The sequence below is a fragment of the Hyla sarda genome, unplaced genomic scaffold (assembly GCF_029499605.1).
Source record: "Hyla sarda isolate aHylSar1 unplaced genomic scaffold, aHylSar1.hap1 scaffold_38, whole genome shotgun sequence".
Classification (NCBI taxonomy): domain Eukaryota; kingdom Metazoa; phylum Chordata; class Amphibia; order Anura; family Hylidae; genus Hyla; species Hyla sarda.
Window position 1 is genome coordinate 851,114 of NW_026610399.1, and position 16,345 is coordinate 867,458.

Sequence of the window (16,345 nt, forward strand, 5' to 3'; positions counted from 1 at the left end):
TTATAATCTTTTTGTTGCCGATTTGTAACAATATTTATATTTCCCCCAAGCGCTGACCCTACAAGTGTTACAGAAAGATACAACTATGGTTGGTTACAGAACAGACTCAGCTGAATGTTCATGAGGGGATCTAGAACTAGTAAAGGCAGATGTATTGGGATTGATAAAATATAATAAAGTGATGATAATATAGAAAGGATTTATATCACTGTATTATATTCTTTATACATCCCGGGGGTTATGACGGACGTTATTCAGCTGTTCACATAAAATGGATGTTTAAAGGGGTATTCCGGTGGAAAATATTTTTTTATAGGTCTTTAACTTCCTTGCACCAGTTGACTTATAAACAGATTTGTAAATTACTTCTATTTAAAAAAAAATACCATTCCAGTACTTTTTAGCAGCTTTATGCCACCGAGGAAATTCTTTTCATTTTGAATGTCTTTTCTGTCTTGTGCACAGTGCTCTCTGCTGACACCTCTGTCCGTGTCAGGAACTGTCCAGAGCAGCATAGGTTTGCTATGGAGTTTTTCTCCTGCTCTGGACAGTTCCTGATATGGACAGAGGTGTCAGCAGAGAGCACTGTGGACAAGACAAAAAAAAAAATTTCAGAAAGAACAGAATTTCCTCTGTAGCATACAGCTCCTAAAAAGAACAGGAAGGATAAAGATTTTGTAATAGAAGTAATTTACAAATCTGTTTAACTTTCTGGCACCAGTTCATTAAAGAAGAAAAAAAAAAACTAGAATACCCCTTTAATAATGGATGAATACTCACAGTGTGAAAGTAGCCGAGCAATCCAAAAAAGTAATGGAGATACCCTTTTTAATAAAATTTCCTAGGGTACCATTAAAAAAAATAAATAAATATATATATATATATATATATATATATATATATATATATATATATATTAAAAAAAGATACCATAGTAATGGAAAAAATTGTATGTGTGTCTTTTTCACTTTATTTCTTTTTATTTTTTTTATAGGTAGAACCACTACTCCCAGCATGGAGAAAGAAAAAAATAATTCCATTGTATAATCAATACTATTATGACATTTGTAACACTAGCAGAAGTTTTAAATGCCCAACACTGAAAGGGGATTGGCTGATGAAGTCACATGTTCCGTTCTGGCCAATAGACAGATACTTTCCCCAAACTGTCAATCTCAATGAGCAATTAGAACGTTCTCTGCTCAATTATAGAGAAATATTCTAATTGGTAATTGTGATTGACAGGGGAAAGTATCTTTGGATTGGTCAGAACAGAGCATGTGACTTCATCAGCCAATCCCTGTTCAGTGCGGAATATATACAGCTCTGCAGGAATGCGGCTGATTCCTCTATTTTCTTCCTGTGTGCGCAGCGGCCGCCATCTATAGCTTCTGTGTATTATAAATAAAAAATATATAATAATATATACTATATATTTGATAAAGAAAGTCAAGGACCCAGCTGGCCTCTCTGTGTCCCTGGGGGCCCCATGTGCTGAACCTATGCAGGCGGCTGCCCTCAGTGAATAGAACACATGATGACTGCTGACACTGACAGTTGTATTTATTTTATATATATTTCTTACATAGCTGGTCATTAAAAGCACATTACAGTACGAGCCACAGAGACCACATAGGTGTCAGCTATAGCACCTTCACATTAGGGTCAACCCCCATAACATCCCAGTCACAGTGCCCCATAATAATGCCACCCACAGTGCCCCATAATAATGCCAACCACAGTGCCCCATAATAATGCCAACCACAGTGCCCCATAATAATGCCACCCACAGTGCCCCATAATAATGCCAACCACAGTGCCCCATAATAATGCCACCCACAGTGCCCCATAGTAATGCCAACCACAGTGCCCCATAATAATGCCAACCACATTATCGGCATATCGGCAAGGTAATTGCCGATAACAACAATGTCAAAAATTGTGAATATCAGTCGATACTATCGGCCAAACTGATAAACGGGGTGAGGAGTACTGTCGCCATCTTAGGGCAAGGCAAGCAGAAGGGCAAATATTATGTGAATAATAGATAGTGTGAACGCAAACCAAAACATAAGGGGAAAATGTGAAACCCTCTATATTTATACGGAGGTGCTGCTCAAGCTTGGATTTTTCTATCTATCTATCTATAATCCAAGGGAAACAGCACCCCAAAAAAAGGAAGTAGCGGTGCACGCAGAGCCGGACCCTGGTCAATGGTCCTATCTGTGATATACATTAAAAGAAGTCCGCAGCACACAATCCGAATGAGTGAAAAAAAAGTGAAGTTTTATTCCATTAACAGGTGAAAGTTACAGCGACGGTTCAACCAGCTCTCCTGGTCTTTCTCAAGCAGAGAGAGCTGGTTGAACCGTCGCTGTAACTTTCACCTGTTTATGGAATAAACTACACTTTTTTTTCACTCATTCGGATTGTGTGCTGCGGACTTCTACTAATGTATATCTATCTATCTATCTATCTATCTATCTATCTATCTATCTATCTATCTATCTATCTATCTCATATCTATCTATCTCATATCTATATCTATTTATCTCATATCTATCTATCTCATATCTATATATCTATCTCATATCTATCTATCTATCTATCTATCTATCTATCTCATATCTATCTATCTCATATCTATATCTATCTATCTCATATCTATCTACCTACCGTGTTTCTCAGAAAATAAGCCCGGGTCTTATATTAATTTTAGTCACAAAAAACACACTAGGGCTTAGTTTCAGGGTAGGGCTTATTTATTTATGGGGGGGGGGGGGGGGGTCTGTGGGAGTGTGTAGGATGGGGGGCTGTTCCGGTCCGCATTACAGTATTACACATCATAGGCTTAGATACACAGCTCAGTAACATAAAATAGGCTTAGATAAATCAGCTCAGCAGGCAGTATTGCACATCATAGGCTTAGATACATCAACTCAGCAGATATTATCATACATCATAAGGTTAGATTCACAGCTCAGCAGACAGTAACACACATCATAAGGTTAGATACACAGCTCAGCAATATCTTACATCATAAACTTAGATTCACAGCTCAACAGACAGTGTCACACATCATAAACTTAGATACACAGCTGAGCAGACAGTATCACACATCATAAGCTTAGATACACAGCTCAGCAGTATCACAGATCATAAGCTTAGATACACAACTCAGCAATATCTCACATCATAAACTTAGATACACAGCTCAACAAACAGTATCACACATCATAAGCTTAGATACACAGCTCAGCAGTATTACAAATCATAAGCTTAGATACACAGCTCAGCAGTATCACACATCGTAAGCTTAGATACACATCTCAGCAGTATCACACATCATAAGCTTAGATACACAGCTCAGCAGTATCACATCATAAGCTTAGATACACAGCTCAGCAGTATCACACATCATAAGCTTAGATACACAGCTCAGCAGTATCACATCATAAGCTTAGATACACAGATCAGCAGTATCACATCATAAGCTTAGATACACAGCTCAGCAGTATCAGACATCATAAGCTTAGATACACAGCTAAGCAGTATCACGGATCATAAGCTTTTATACACAGCTCAGCAGTATCACACATCATAAGCTTAGATATACAGCTCAGCAGTATCACATCATAAGCTTAGATACACAGCTCAGCAGTATCACATCATAAGCTTAGATACACAGCTCAGCAGTATCACATCATAAGCTTAGATACACAGATCAGCAGTATCACATCATAAGCTTAGATACACAGATCAGCAGTATCACACATCATAAGCTTAGATACACAGCTCAGCAGTATTACACATCGTAAGCTTAGATACACAGCTCAGCAGTATCACACATCATAAGATTAGATACACAGCTCAGCAGTATCACATCATAAGCTTAGATACACGGCTCAGCAGTATCACACATCATAAGCTTAGATACACGGCTCAGCAGTATCACACATCTTAAGCTTAGATACACTGCTCAGCAGTATCACACATCATAAGCTTAGATACACAACTCAGCAGTATCACACATCGTAAGCTTAGATACACAGCTCAGCAGTATCACACATCATAAGCTTAGATACATGGCTCAGCAGTATCACACATCATAAGCTTAGATACACAGCTCAGCAGTATCACACACAGCCCTTCTGTGCCTCTGGCAGTCTCAGCTCCCTGATTGTTCAGCAGGATGGTCTCCATTGTATTAAGGCAGGGCTCCGCTCCCATCACCATGACAACCATCTTGTTTGTATGCTGATCTGCAGCGCACACTCCTGGGATAAGACGCCGGCAAACACATAAGGAGGAGGTAAATATTGGAATCATATTAGCAAAGAAGACAAAGCTTAGATACAATATGTAGATCAGCGGAGTAGATTAACCACCATAGACTTACGGAGCCTGTTGCAAAACTACAATTCCCAGCATGCTCGAACAACCTATGGTTGTCCGGGCATGCTGGGAGTTGTAGTTTTGTAATAGCTGGAGACAGCCTGACGGGGAAACACTGGACAAAAGTATATGGAGCCTCATGAGGGGATCTGTTCAGGGGGCTTGAATAATATTGATTGTGACTGAATAAAATAATTCCTGAGATTTTATTGGTTGTTTCACCTTCATATATAGTAATAAATAATATCACTGTATACTGTACATATAAATAACACCACCATATACTGTATACATAAACAATACCACCATATACTGTACACATAAATAACACCGCCATATATTGTACACATAAATAATACCACCATGTACTGTACATAAAAATAACACCGCCATATGCTGTACACATAAATAATACCGCCATATACTGTACACATAAATAATACCACTGTATACTGTACACATAAACAATACCACCATGTACTGTACATATAAATAACACCACCATATAATGTACACATAAATAATACCGCCATATACTGTACACATAAATAATACCAACGTATACTATACACATAAATAATACCATTGTATACTGTACACATAAATAATACCACAATATACTATACACATAAATAATACCAGTGTATACTGTACACAAAAATAATACCACTGTATACTGTACATATAAATAACACAGCCATATACTGTACACATAAACAATACCCCCATATACTGTACACATAAATAATGCCATTGTATACTGTACACATAAACAATACCACCATGTACTGTACATATAAATAACACCACCATATAATGTACACATAAATAATACCGCCATATACTGTACACATAAATAATACCAACGTATACTATACACATAAATAATACCATTGTATACTGTACACATAAATAATACCACAATATACTATACACATAAATAATACCAGTGTATACTGTACACAAAAATAATACCACTGTATACTGTACATATAAATAACACAGCCATATACTGTACACATAAACAATACCCCCATATACTGTACACATAAATAATGCCATTGTATACTGTACCCATAAATAATACCACCGTATACTGTGCACATAAATACCACCGCCAGATATTGTACACATAAATAATACCACTGTATACTGTACATATAAATAATAACACTGTATACTGTACACATAAATAATACTGCCATATACTGTACACATAAATAATGCCGCCATATACTTTACACATAAATATTACCACTGTATACTGTACATATAAATAATAACTCTGTATACTGTACACATAAATAATACTGCCATATACTATACACATAAATAATACCACTGTATACTGTACACATAAATAATGCCATTGTATACTGTACACATAAATAATACCACCGTATACTGTACACATAAATACCACCGCCAGATATTCTACACATAAATAATACCACTGTATACTGTACATATAAATAATAACACTGTATACTGTACACATAAATAATACTGCCATATACTATACACATAAATAATACCCCCATATTCTGTACACATAAATAATACCGCCATATTCTGTACACATAAATAATACCGCCATATTCTGTACACTTAAATTTATATCTGCCGTCATTTCCACGCTGATCCAGAGTTCTCCCTCCTGTTCAGCAAATTAACAGCCTTGTTATTCCTGAGTATAAGGGGAAACGTGGGATCAGCACCGGAATGAAGGCGGAGGTAATAAATATATATTTACTTATTTTTTTCTAAAGGATGGACAATGCCGGCAAAAATCTGGTAATCTGCCTCGATATAAATAACACTGCCATATACTATGTATATATACCCCCCCCCCCCCCCCTTATGGCTTTATTGCCCCCTCTGGCCTTTTTGCAGCAGCTAAAGGTGGGCAGGAAACCAAAAACAGCCGAAGCGGGCGAATTATGCACTTTGTGCAACTCCAATTGACATTAATGGCAGTTACATAAATAGCCCAGCCCTTCGAGCTCTGGGAGTTGTAGTTTTGCAACAGCTGGAGGCACATTGATTGGGAAATATTGTCATACTACGTTACTTTTCAGATCTTTTGCTGACGTCACTTATGGAACTTCTAAAAAAAAAGTTTTAACTGCAATTCCCTCTCTTATCCACCAGAGGGCAGTGACAGCTGCAGCAATGCCCCCTCCTCATACTCAACATTCTCCAGAGGCCCAGGATCTCCCAGAGGTAAGAAAAAAAAAAAAAAAAAACATTATTCCAAAATCCTACGATCTGCTGCAAAATGTTCTGTAAAAACAATAAACCTTCTTAATCCCTTAATGACCCAGGATATTTTTTATTTATTTATTTATTTTTTGCATTTTCATGTTTTCCTATTATTCCATCTACAGATCTACAGAGCCACATAAGGGTTGATTTTTGCAGGACCTACTGTGTTTTGTAAAGAAATTTTTTATTTTACCGTAAAAAAAAAAATTATATATATATATATATATATATATATATATATATATATATATATATAATTTTTATTTATTTGTTATTATTAGTATTATTATTATTTATAGGAAAGGGGGCAGTATTTGTATTATATAAGTAGTTAGTTTATATTTTCATAAACATTTTTTGGATTTTTTTTTTTTTTTAATTGGACACTTTTTCAGTCTTGAAGTATTATATACCCCAAAAAATAATCCCCCAACACAACAGTATTAACAGGAAACTAAAAATGTTAGATTATTTTTGTATGAAATAAGGCGCACAATGTATAAATGAGGGTTTTGAATTGTTTTTGTTCAATTTGCATATCAAACTATTTTTTTCCATTATTACGTTTAAAGCTATTTTAGTTTCAGTATAAATCAATTGTGCAAGTGACGAGTATAAAAAGTCCTTGTTCTCTTCTCTTCTACTCTTAATTCACTGATTAAATGAGGTAGCTGAAGAATGATTACCAACTTACTGAGGGATCAGGTTACAGCTGCGACCAATAGATGTCTATGGTAAAGGAAGGGGGGGGGGGAGAGGGAACAGCTGCAGATAGAGAAATTGACACACACACAGAGGTTGATGCAGCTTCTAGTAAGTGTTCTGCTTCCTCACTACCATTGGTGAATTTACAATGACACTGCTTAGCACTGCTCTATAATGTCCATGCTGCTGCTACTTTTAAGTGTATGTAAGAGAGAAAGGGACGGGAGCAAAATCTCCATTGGCTAATAGTCTTATAGACATATTGAGGGTGTGCCCCAGGAGCCTGGGAGGTACACACACCAAGCATATACCAAATGCAACAAATAATGATACAATAGTATCACTGATACAAAAAGCTTTTCTTCAAAGGAGAGAGGTTTTCCATTTGACCACTAGATGCCAATGTTGTACCAATAGTGTGTGGTAGGGGCAGTTTCTAGTAGGTTTTCTGCTTCCTTACTATCATTGCATAATTTACATTGACACTGCTTATTACTGCTCTATAATGTCCTCCATGCTGCTGCTACTTCTAAGTGTATGTAAGAGAGAGAGGTAGGGGAGAAAAATCTCCATTGGCTAATGGAGCCTTATAGATATATCCAGGGTGTGCCCCAGGAGCCTGGCAGGCACACACACCAAGCATATACCAAATGCCACAAATAATGATACAATAGCTTTTCTTTGTGTGATTTTCCTTCTAACCACCAGATGTCAGTGTTGCACCAGTAGTGTGTGGCAGGTGCCGCTTCATCTCCCCATAGACAGCAGTAAATATAGTAACAACTTCAGTTTGTAAAGGAACAAAATAATTGACAATTCCTATCACCCAAGTGACAGGTTTATTTAGTTACAAATTAAGTTTTCGTATAGATTGAAATGTGTTTTTAGACTTATTTTTGTTTTCTCTGTGAGTCAGAGCTGGGCCCCAGTCTAGGATTTCTTCTCTTTAAAATGATGTGCAAATTATTTATTAACATATTTGTTTATTTGCTGTGAATGTAAGAAGTCGATCTGCGTTTATGTTAGAGCAATAAGACGTTGGGAAGGTTTTTGTGTATACCTTGTGCTTACCTGTTTTAGCTGACATGGCAGGCATAGGTGTTTTCAGCCATACTGACTCATACTCCATTACTGAAATGATTTTCTAATGCTGCCTACATTTCCCATGAATCGTCTGGCTTTGCAGATAGGTGTGAAGTCTGATCACTGCACCTAGTCATCTAATTAGAATGCTGGTGCTAAAGGTCACCCCGGGGGGGCTGATTAGACCAATATTTCTCAACCAAGATACATCCAGCTTTTGAAAAACTACAACTCCCAGCTATTGTATCATTATTTGTGGCATTTGGTATATGCTTGGTGTGTGTACCTCCCAGGCTTCTGGGGCACACCCTCAATATATCTATAAGGCTCCATTAGCCAATGAAGATTTTGCTCCCCTACCTCTCTCTCTTACATACACTTAGAAGCAGCAGCAGCATGGAGGACATTATAGAGCAGTAATAAGCAGTGTCATTGTAAATTAAGCAAGGATAGTAAGGAAGCAGAAAACTTACTAGAAACTGCACTTGCACCTATTGGTACAACACTGGCATCTACTGGTCAAATGGAAAACCTCACTTTTTTGAAGAAAAGCTTTTTGTATCAGTGATACTATTGTATCATTATTTGTGGCATTTGGTATATGGTTGGTGTGTGTACCTGCCGGGGACATATGCAGGGGGCTCTGCTGGATACAATAACTGAGAGCCCTGTGCTATTCCATTGAGCTGGATGAGGCAAAACAAAGTGTACCGCACAGTATATGTCCTTTTACTTTTGGACCCTTTGTATGATAGATGCCACTAGGGGGCACCCATCATAACCATACACCGGACATATAAGTCTTGTACTTCCCTTCTACCGACATTGCATCTTGCAGGGTAAAGTGCAGTTTTCAGTCTCACCACTAGATGTCAGTGTTGTGTCTATAGTGTTCAGAAGGTGCAGCTGCATCTCCCCATAGACAGCAGTAAAAACAGTTAAAGGAGTATTCCAGGAAAAAAAAAAAAAAACTTTTATTTTTTTAAATATTTTTTGTTAAACAGATTTGTAAATGACTTCTATTAAAAAATGTTGATCCTTCCAGTAGTTATGAGCTGCTGAAGGTGAGTTGTTCTTTTCCTTCTGACAATAGTGCTGGCACCTCAGGCACTGTCCAAAGTAGGATCAAATCCCCATAGCAAACCTCTAATGCTTCGGACAGTTACTGAGACAAGCAGACGTGTCAGCATAGAGCACTGTTGTCAGAAAGAAAAGAACAAGTCAACTTCAACAGCTGATAACTACTGGAAGGATTACAATTTTTTTTAATAGAAGTAATTTACAAATCTGTTTAACTTTCTGGAGCCAATTGATATTTAATTATTTTTTTTCCCTGGAATACTCCTTTAAGACAACTTCAGGCTGTGAAATAATATAATAAATAAATAAATAAAAATATTAATTAATTAATTAAATAAATAAAATAAATAAAAATAAAATAAATAAATAAACACCCACAATTTCTATTTTATGAGTTACGGATCACAGGGTGACGGTAATGTTCTCCACCACAGACATCATGTACCCATTGTCCATCAACCTGGGCACCAAACCTCAGTCGCTCCCCGGTTCCATCTGTATAGAGATGTCTGGCAGCGGGATGAGGAGTAGGATCCAGGTGAATAAACCTTATTACTCTGCTCGGTCACATGACGCACGCAGCTCCGGGAGCACGACGTGTCGCTTTACTTCTGTCATTTTTGCCGATCTTGGCAGAGCTAACACGTGGAACAGTCCATTACTTCTCCAGAGGGGGCGGCAGGGACCATTCATCTCACATCAGACACCTTCATTTACCGAGGCACCAACCCCGTAGTAAGTGTTCGCACCGCACATACACCTGAACTGCACACGATTGGACCTCTACTCCATTCACATCCAAAGCTGCACTCACTATGATGTTCAAGGTTCTGGTGAGATAGTGGGCAGAATTCTGAATGCAGCTCTGGAGTGACAGGAGTATATATCCCCCGAGATCCCATTTAATAGATGAGGGGATACATATTAATGATAAATATATAACCGTATATAACCGTTATAGGTTGTTATTGTTTTGTTTTTTGCAGTTTTTTTGCCCGTAACGTGAACACTCAACTCCATCTGTTATATTCCAGCTGCATCTATATGTTTCATTATGCTAACTGGGTCATGTGATCACCAGTCTGACTCATCACCGATCAGTTCCCTCCCCTTTAGCTCTATCTGTATACTGCTGCTATCGCTATGGGATCAGGATATATAGCAGTTATACCATCCCTTCAAACTCTATCTGTATACTGCTGCTATATCTATGTCATCAGGATATATAGTAGTTATACACCCCCCCCTCCAGTTTTATCTGTATACTGCTGCTATCTCTATGGGATCAGGATACATAGCAGTTATACACCTCCCCTCCAGCTCTATCTGTATACTGCTGCTATCTCTATGGGATCAGGACGTATAGCAGTAATACCATCTCCTTCAGCTCTATCTGTATACTGCTGCTATCTCTATGTCATCAGGATATATAGTAGTTGTACGCCCCCCCCCCCTCCAGTTTTATCTGTATACTGCTGCTATCTCTATGGGATCAGGACATATAGCAGTAATACCATCTCCTTCAGCTCTATCTGTATACTGCTGCTATCTCTATGGGATCAGGATATATAGTAGTTATACACCTCCCCTCCAGTTCTATCTGTATACTGCTGCTATCTCTATGGGATCAGGATACATAGCAGTTATACACCTCCCCTCCAGCTCTATCTGTATACTGCTGCTATCTCTATGGGATCAGGACGTTTAGCAGCAATACCATCTCCTTCAGCTCTATCTGTATACTGCTGCTATCTCTATGGGATCAGGATGTATAGCAGTAATATCATCTCCTTCAGCTCTATCGGTATACTGCTGCCATCTCTATGGGATCATTAGTTATACATCTCACCTGAGCCTGTATTAACAGATTACATGTTTGCCATTTTTTATCCGGTTGGTACTAACCATATTTACCATAATTGTGCAAATATTTTGACTCTTCAGAAAATGCCTAAGTTGTGATTATACATAACATCACTTTCTCCTCATTACAATATTTCTCTTAAAAACGCACATAGAATAAGAAAATGCATCAAATCTGCACCTAATGTTAACTGACACAACTCAATTATGGGTCTAATAAGTTCCCCTGGGAGACCTCCAGCAGCAGCCTAATTAGATGACCAGGTGCAGTGATCAGACTCCACACCCTCTCTCTGCAAAGCCAGAGGATTCATGGGAAATTAAGGCAGCATTAGTAAATCATTTCAGTGATGGAATTACAATCAGTATGGCTGAAAACCCCCACACCTGCCACATCAGCTAAAACAAGTAAGCCCAAGGCATACACAAGAACCTCTACATTATTCTCTAATAATAACCCCTGCTGCACTAAATATGATAACATTCTCAGAGGGCCTCTTTAATTTATAGAAGCTGTTACCATGTATATGGGTCCTGTATAATGTGCAGGGGGGCAATGACTGCAGACCGCCAATTTTATTGTTATCCTGTATTATTAGAGTCACCGCGCCGGACACTATGCGCACGTCGCACACATGAACTTGTTCGAGAACGAGTCGCCCATGTTCAGAATTCCAGCCAAGATTTGCTTTTTGAAGTTGTCCCCTGAGGAAGCCGAACCTCCAGGTAAAGAGAAACTCTCTAATGTCTATAATACTGTACAACAAAGAGAAGTCTCCATAGGACTCGGACCATTCTTGTGTGTGTGTGTGTGTGTGTGTGTATATATATATATATATATATATATATATATATATATATATATATATATATGAGAGAGATAGATATGAGAGAGATAGATATGAGAAAGATAGATGAGAGAGATAGATAGATAGATTGAGAGAGATAGATGGATAAATAGATAGATATATAGGAAAGTAGTGTTGCTCGCGAATATTCGCAATTCGAATATTATTCGCGAATATCGCATATTCGCGAATTCGCGAATTTCGCGAATATAGCGCTATATATTCGTAATTACGAATATTCGTTTATTTATTGTTTTTTTTTTCCACAGTACACATCACAGTGATCATCCCTCTCTGCTTCCAGCTTGTGTGGTGTAAAGAAGGCTCTAATACTACTGTGTGAGACTGGCGCGCGACAATTCGCATATGCGAAAATTATCATATGCTTTCGCGTGTGCTAATTTTGTATATGCTAATATTCACATATGTTAATTTTCACATATGCGAATGTTCGCATATGCGAAATAAAACGAGAATATAACGAATATGCGAATATTCGCGAATATATGACGAATATTCGTCAATATATTCGCGAATATTCGCGAATTCGAATATGGCCTATGCCGCTCAACACTATTCATTTCATAATATGCACTGGTTGGACACCATATTGTTACTTGGCTTTTAGCAAATAACACTTTAGTATGGTATTGTCAACTTGCTGCTCGGATGCAACTTGCTGACTCATCTAGCCCCTAAATAAGATACCTGGCCTTAAATTGGCCACAGTAGCTATTATATTAAATGAACAGCACATAACATACTGTCAGGATCCGGACTGGTATGCAGGGAGGACAGGGGTGGTGGATTCTCTGAGCCAGTGAGGTTATGGCGTTGGCCGTACCAGGGGAAAGGAGTCTAAGGGGTTACTGGTTTTCACCAGAGCCTGCCGCAAAGCGGGATGGACTTGCAGCGGCAGGTAACCCCCAGGTCGTTTCACCCGATAGTGACTCAACCTCACTGACAGCTGAGACAGGCGCGGTACACAAGGACAAGGCAAGAGCAAGGTCGGACGTAGCAGAAGGTCTGGACAGGCAGCAACGGTTCGTAGTCAGGGGCAACAGCAAGGGTCTGGGTACACTGGCAATGGAACACACAGAAACGCTTTCACAGGGCACTAGGCTACAAGATCCGGCAAGGACAGGAAGGGGAAGTGGGTTTATATAGTGTAGGAAGCGCTTGGGACTAATTGGGCCAGGCACCAGTTAATGGTGCACTAGCCCTTTAAATCTGAGAGACGCGGTGCGCGCACGCTCTAGAGAGCGGGGCCGCGCGTGCCGGGGACTGAACAGGAGGACGGGGCAGGTGGGGCACGTCCCGTACCTCAGATCGCGTCCCCACCGGAGACATGGAAGCAGCGCTCGTGGTCAGCGGTGCCGACCTGAGCGCTGCATACACGGGCACGCCGCGAGCGCTCTGGGGAAGCGGCGGGACCCGGAGCGCTCGGCGTGACACATACCTTATTCTCTAATTCCTGACCAATCGTGATGCCTCACAATTACCACATTGGCACATTTATTATTAATAATTAGTGTTGAGCGGCATAGGCCATATTCGAATTTGCGATATTGTGCGAATATATAATAATATTCATCATATATTCGCTAAATTTGCATATTCGTAATATTCGCGTTTTATTTTGCATATGCGAAAATTAGCATATAAAAAAATTGCATATGCGAAAATGCGCACACCAGTCTCACACAGTAGTATTAGAACCTTCTTTACACCACACAAGCTGGAAGCAGAGAGGGATGATCACTGTGATGTGTACTATGAAAAATAAATAAATAAAACAAATATTTCTTAATTGCGAATATATTGTACTATATTCGCGAATATTCGCAAATTCACGAATATGCAATATTCGTGAATAAATTTAACATTGTGAATATTCGCGAGCAACACTATTAATAATAATAATAATAAAAATAATAATAATAATAATAATAATAATTCCAGAGAATTTATAATCACCTGACAAGGGAAGTCCTTGAAGACCCCAATCTGGGGATAATCCACCCACCACCACTGCAATTTACTTCTGACCAATCATTGTTGGCTCAGAACAAAATCATGGGCCATAGTCCAATAATCTGCAGGCTACCACTAGACTCCCATTATTTTATTATTTTTGTCCGCAACAGGGATCCTTACTGGATTCCTCCCCAAATCACCAAAGCCTCAATTATCACCAACTCCAAGGGCTCCGACTATGAACACTACCATGACTAACCATTCCCTCAATTTCCCAGCCAATCACAACCACCCACCTACCCAATCCTGTGTTTTTTTGTTTTCCACCAACACTGAAATTTCCCCTTCTGTTTTTTATTTTTTTCACATTTAGTATGGGCCATGATTTTACTAATAACCTTTGTAATATGGGCAAAAACCCATCTTGTATCACACTATTTATAGCCCTACTACTCTTCCCATCTGACTAACACTTACTTACCCCTTTTCCCCTAAACACTAGCCCCAGCCCCTCCAAACCCAGTCATGGCATTTCCCTTAGGTTTTCAGGTTTTGTCTTTCTTTGATAACAAATTGGACCTGACTTGGGTGAGTGAGGAATCTGAATGTGAGCTTTGTAAGTATGGAGCAGCACAAATATTACATTCTGCCTATGAGTAGTGTTGAGCGGCATAGGCCATATTCGAATTCGCGAATATTCGCGAATATATGGACGAATATTCGTCATATATTCGCGATTATGCACATATTCATAATATTCTCCAAATTATTTTCGCATATGCAAAACTTTGTGCATGCGAAAATTAGCATATGTGAATATTAGCATACACCTTAATTGGCATAACCGAAAATTCGCATATACGAAAATAAGCATATGTTAATGTTCGCATATGCGAACATTCACACACCGGTCTCACACAGTAGTATTAGAGCCTTCTTTACACCACACAAGCTGGAAGCAGAGAGGGATGATCACTGTGATGTGTACTGGGAAAAAAAAAAATAAGTAAAAAAAAAAAAAAATGAATATTCGTCATTACGAATATATAGTGCTATATTTGCGAATATGCGCGAATTCGCGAATATGCGATATTCGCTAATAAAATTTGCATTGCGAATATTCGCGAGCAACACTAATCGATAGATTTGAGATAGACAGATATGAGATAGATAAATAGATATGGGATAAATAGATATGGGATAGATAGATAGATAGATAGATAGATAGATAGATAGATAGATATGAGAGAGAGATAGATAGATAGATAGATAGATAGATAGATATAGATAGATAGATATGAGATAGATAGATAGATAGATAGATAGATAGATAGATGGATGGATGGATGGATGGATAGATAGATGGATAGATAGATGGATGGATAGATAGATGGATAGATAGATAGATAGATAGATAGATAGATAGATAGATAGATAGATAGATGGATAGATAGATAGATAGATAGATAGATAGATAGATGGATGGATAGATAGATGGATAGATAGATAGATGGCCGCCATGTAATACTACATTTCCCCCGCAGAGGCCACTATGTAATAAAATCAGGAGTTTTTTGCGGTGTCAAGAACATAACATGTCATAGCACTAAAACTGATTGAGTTGGGTGCAGCAGAGCTGAGTGTGTAATATGTACCAGAGCTGAGTGTGTCATATGTAGTGTTGCTCGCGAATATTCGCAATTCGAATATTATTTGCGAATATCACATATTCGCGAATTCGCGAATTTCGCGAATATAGCGCTATATATTCGTAATTACGAATATTCTTTTTTTTTTATTTTTTTATTTTTTTCACAGTACACATCACAGTGATCATCCCTCTCTGCTTCCAGCTTGTGTGGTGTAAAGAAGGCTCTAATACTACTGTGTGAGACTGGCGTGCGGAAATTCGCATATACGAAAATTAGCACATGCTAATTTTCGTATATGCGAGAATGAAACGAGGAGATAACGAATATGTGAATATTCGCGAATATATGCGAATATTCGACCATATATTCGCGAATATTCGCGAATTCGAATATGGCCTATGCCGCTCAACACTAGTCATATGTAGCAGAGCTGAGTGTGTCATATGTAGAAGAGCTGAGTGTGTCATATGTAGAAGA

At 38.5% G+C, this 16,345-nt stretch overlaps 1 protein-coding gene across 6 annotated transcripts in view; it reads left to right on the forward strand.

Annotated features, from left to right (window-relative positions):
* The first annotated feature begins 4,217 nt into the window (after positions 1-4,217).
* Positions 4,218-16,345, forward strand: part of LOC130332584 (uncharacterized) — a 79,650-nt gene continuing 67,522 nt past the window's right edge. For 2 of the 6 annotated variants that reach the window (XM_056553747.1, XM_056553748.1), the window contains exons 1-4: positions 4,292-4,312; positions 6,547-6,618; positions 9,963-10,066; positions 11,991-12,117. In XM_056553747.1, coding sequence (XP_056409722.1) covers positions 9,968-10,066; positions 11,991-12,117 — 226 coding nt within the window. In that variant the 5' untranslated portion in view covers positions 4,292-4,312; positions 6,547-6,618; positions 9,963-9,967. Of the gene's footprint in view, positions 4,313-6,546; positions 6,619-9,962; positions 10,264-11,990; positions 12,118-16,345 lie in introns of those variants that run through there. The other 4 variants (XM_056553752.1, XM_056553754.1, XM_056553755.1 and 1 more) reach the window with 4 other exon arrangements.